At 27.4% G+C, this 4,620-nt stretch overlaps 1 protein-coding gene across 1 annotated transcript; it reads right to left on the bottom strand.

Annotated features, from left to right (window-relative positions):
• Positions 1–1,919: 1,919 nt before the first annotated feature.
• Positions 1,920–2,624, bottom strand: LOC119667468 (cold and drought-regulated protein CORA-like). The gene is made up of 2 exons (XM_038076761.1): positions 2,201–2,624; positions 1,920–2,128 (listed from the first exon to the last, which is right to left on the bottom strand). Exons 1-2 carry the CDS (start codon positions 2,622–2,624, stop codon positions 1,920–1,922), a joined length of 633 nt encoding a protein of 210 aa, XP_037932689.1.
• Positions 2,625–4,620: the final 1,996 nt, after the last annotated feature.

Below are 4,620 nucleotides of genomic sequence, written 5' to 3'. Positions count from 1 at the left end.
CGGCATCACAATGGGCCAAAAGGCCTAAGTGGATCCACTAGGGATCACCGGTATAACCTAACCTAACCTAACCTAAGACTATACTCAAATATTATACAATGGATAAGATAACTCTGCTGTTGGAAACTAATTGTTGAACTGATAAATAAATTGAATTATTTAAGTATTTATACTAAATTTTGCCCTTTAAACTGATTGCTAAAAGGTCAATATACGAGTATAGAAATTCGGAAATTGTTGTAATACATTTGACTCATTCTTTAAAATAAGATAATCGGTAAAATTCGTTTTGGATTTGCAATTCAACCCGCTCTCATATAAACCGTTAACAACAACGGCCTTGTTTTTATCTATAAAAACGATCAGTTTAACAAGTGCAATGAAGATTGTAACACATAGTCGAATTTCTAACATTTTGTACAGTACTATAAACGAATAAAATCACTTTATATTAAAAACCTTAATGGAACATATCAAAAATATGCTAGTGTATTATCAAGTACATAGATCACTTCCTTTTAATTTAAATTTTATTTCCATATGATTTTCTTCTATTTTTCTTTTTATATAACGTATAAAAGTATTTTTCATTTCACTTGACAATCACTACAATAATTTTTACTTCTAATTATACTGATAAAATACGAGTAGGACAAATTTCCCACCAATTGTTTGCAATATTATGTTAGAAATAATATTATTATTTTCTCTTATATGGTAGGAGCTTGACTAAAAATCATTATTATATTATTATTGACTACATGTTTGTTATACTGGCTTGATTTTCAATATTTTTAAAGAGATTTTCATTAACATTTTTTTTTGGAATCGTTTTTTCATTAGCAAACATATTTTTCTCCAGAAATAACATTAGAATATTATTATCAAAATATTTCAAACAGTTTGGTCCTTGCGTTAATGACAGTCTCTTATATAGAAATGCTGCAGTTTAGGTCTATTATACAAGTAGAATAGTAGAATATAAAAATGCTTGATATCTTTTCATACTCCAAACTATATTTGTAAAATTTTTCAAATATTTTATTTTATATAAAATATGAAGTAGAGATTGTATTTAATATGTGCACAAAAAATAATTTGTCAAAAGTGTTTAATGGAATACTTTTGAGAATTTTATGTTCTCTATATTTTATACTAATTTGATTCCATAATCTTAACAAGAGAGTTCTCTACTTATGCTAACATATGAACTGTTATGTGAAGAAATTATATAAAGGAATCGTACAATGCTGATGCTTATATTGCTTCACAAAAATATTATTGCATAAATAATTTATTGACTGATCTTCAAATTTAATACAACAAAGACGATTTCAAAACAAACAGACTCAAAATGTAAATGCAAACAAGCTATTTTCTTAAAATTTCTACAAAATATTTATAATTTATTCTCTAAAAACATATAATGTTTAAAATATTTGAGCGTGTTTCAAATACTTCCTAATACGGAGACGTTAAATAAGATAAATAATCTAAATTAATATATTGGTAACTTCTTCATAGTTTATTCTCGTTAAATTAGTGAAGTTTTGTTTCAGTTTGGAACGAATTTACAACAAATCTATAATTATATTGACTAATAAATTGACTAATACTTAAAAAAAACAAAGAACCAAATAGCTATTTTTCACCCTTCTCTTAAAAGTTTTGTAATTATTGGGTACTTAGTAAATGATATACAGATGTAAACCACTTATTCGAAAGCAATTTCCATTTCAATATTGTAATCAAAAATTTAACAAATTAAACACTATATCTTATATCGTAAACATTTTCAAAGTAAAACATTTTTATTCCTATATGAATACTCGTATTTATTATTTACATATTAAACAACTATTTTAACAGTTTGCACTGATATATATTCTACAGTTTTTCAATATGAAATTCTTTTGCATTTAATGATGTTGTTTAACATTAACGTAACTGCTTCCATGACCACCATGTCCATGACCATGACCATGTCCGTGACCATGATCGTGACCTCCATCATGACCACCGTGGGCATGTCCGATTTTATGGACCTTAGCATTGAATCCACTGTGTTTATCAGCAGTGTAGTCTACAACACGAGTAGTGCCATCAGCTTCCTTAAGTGAGTAACTACCTATAAAAACAATGTAAATAATTATATTATGTGAATATGTTAATAAAATTATATACAAATGTACTTCATTACCTTTCACATGATCACCATCACGATGTTCCCATTGACTTTTTTTATCTCCATGATGTTTATCTTCAACACCATAACTGAACTCATATTTAGGATAATGGTGAGCTTCGTAACCTCCATGATGTCCTCCATCGTGACCGCCATCATGACCACCATGTCCACCATCATATCCACCATGTCCGCCGTCATGTCCTCCACCATGCGAAGTTATAACATAACTGCTATGTTCATGATGGCCATCATGACCACCATGACCGCCATGACCACCGTGACCACCGTGTCCATGTGAATCGTCGTGCTTTGTTACAACACTATAACTAACAGAACCACCATGACCACCACCATCACCACCACCACCATGATGATGTCCTGCTGAAGCCAATCCAACAAGTACAAAAGCTAATCCACCAATGCTTAGTAGTTTCATTATAAAATTTTTTGATTTTAAGACTATACTCAAATATTATACAATGGATAAGATAACTCTGCTGTTGGAAACTAATTGTTGAACTGATAAATAAATTGAATTATTTAAGTATTTATACTAAATTTTGCCCTTTAAACTGATTGCTAAAAGGTCAATATACGAGTATAGAAATTCGGAAATTGCTGTAATACATTTGACTCATTCTTTAAAATAAGATAATCGGTAAAATTCGTTTTGGATTTGCAATTCAACCCGCTCTCATATAAACCGTTAACAACAACGGCCTTGTTTTTATCTATAAAAACGTTCAGTTTAACAAGTGCAATGAAGATTGTAACACATAGTCGAATTTCTAACATTTTGTACAGTACTATAAACGAATAAAATCACTTTATATTAAAAACCTTAATGGAACATATCAAAAATATGCTAGTGTATTATCAAGTACATAGATCACTTCCTTTTAATTTAAATTTTATTTCCATATGATTTTCTTCTATTTTTCTTTTTATATAACATATTAAAGTATTTTTCATTTCACTTGACAGTCACTACAATAATTTTTACTTCTAATTATACTGATAAAATACGAGTAGGACAAATTTCCCACCAATTGTTTGCAATATTATGTTAGAAATAATATTATTATTTTCTCTTATATGGTAGGAGCTTGACTAAAAATCATTATTATATTATTATTGACTACATGTTTGTTATACTGGATTGATTTTCAATATTTTTAAAGAGATTTTCATTAACATTTTTTTTGGAATCGTTTTTTCATTAGCAAACATATTTTTCTCCAGAAATAACATTAGAACATTATTATCAAAATATTTCAAACAGTTTGGTCATTGCGTTAATGACAGTCTCTTATATAGAAATGCTGCAGTTTAGGTCTATTATACAAGTAGAATAGTAGAATATAAAAATGCTTGATATCTTTTCATACTCCAAACTATATTTGTAAAATTTTTCAAATATTTTATTTTATATAAAATATGAAGTAGAGATTGTATATAATATGTGCACAAAAAATAATTTGTCAAAAGTGTTTAATGGAATATTTTTGAGAATTTTATGTTCTCTATATTTTATACTAATTTGATTCCATAATCTTAACAAGAGAGTTCTCTACTTATGCTAACATATGAACTGTTATGTGAAGAAATTATATAAAGGAATCGTACAATGCTGATGCTTATATTGCTTCACAAAAATATTATTGCATAAATAATTTATTGACTGATCTTCAAATTTAATACAACAAAGACGATTTCAAAACAAACAGACTCAAAATGTAAATGCAAACAAGCTATTTTCTTAAAATTTCTACAAAATATTTATAATTTATTTTCTAAAAACATATAATGTTTAAAATATTTGAGCGTGTTTCAAATACTTCCTAATACGAAGACTTTAAATAAGATAAATAATCTAAATTAATATATTGGTAACTTCTTCATAGTTTATTCTCGTTAAATTAGTGAAGTTTTGTTTCAAATTAAAACGAATTTACAACAAATCTATAATTATATTGACTAATAAATTGACTAATACTTTAAAAGAACAAAGAACCAAATAGCTATTTTTCACCCTTCTCTTAAAAGTTTTGTAATTATTGGGTACTTAGTAAATGATATACAGATGTACTCCACTTATTCGAAAGCAATTTCCATTTCAATATTGTAATTAAAAATTTAACAAATTAAACACTATATCTTATATCGTAAACATTTTCAAAGTAAAACATTTTTATTCCTATATGAATACTCGTATTTATTATTTACATATTAAACAACTATTTTAACAGTTTGCACTGATATATATTCTATAGTTTTTCACTATGAAATTCTTTTGCATTTAATGATGTTGTTTAACATTAACGTAACTGCTTCCATGACCACCATGTCCATGACCATGACCATGTCCGTGACCATGATCGTGACCTCCATCATGACCACCGTGGGCATGTCCGATTTTATGGACCTTAGCA

This window comes from Teleopsis dalmanni, chromosome 1, assembly GCF_002237135.1.
Source record: "Teleopsis dalmanni isolate 2A chromosome 1, ASM223713v2, whole genome shotgun sequence".
NCBI lineage: Eukaryota > Metazoa > Arthropoda > Insecta > Diptera > Diopsidae > Teleopsis > Teleopsis dalmanni.
The sequence above is the reverse complement of the archived record's forward strand: the minus strand, read 5'-3'. Positions and strand labels throughout refer to the sequence as shown.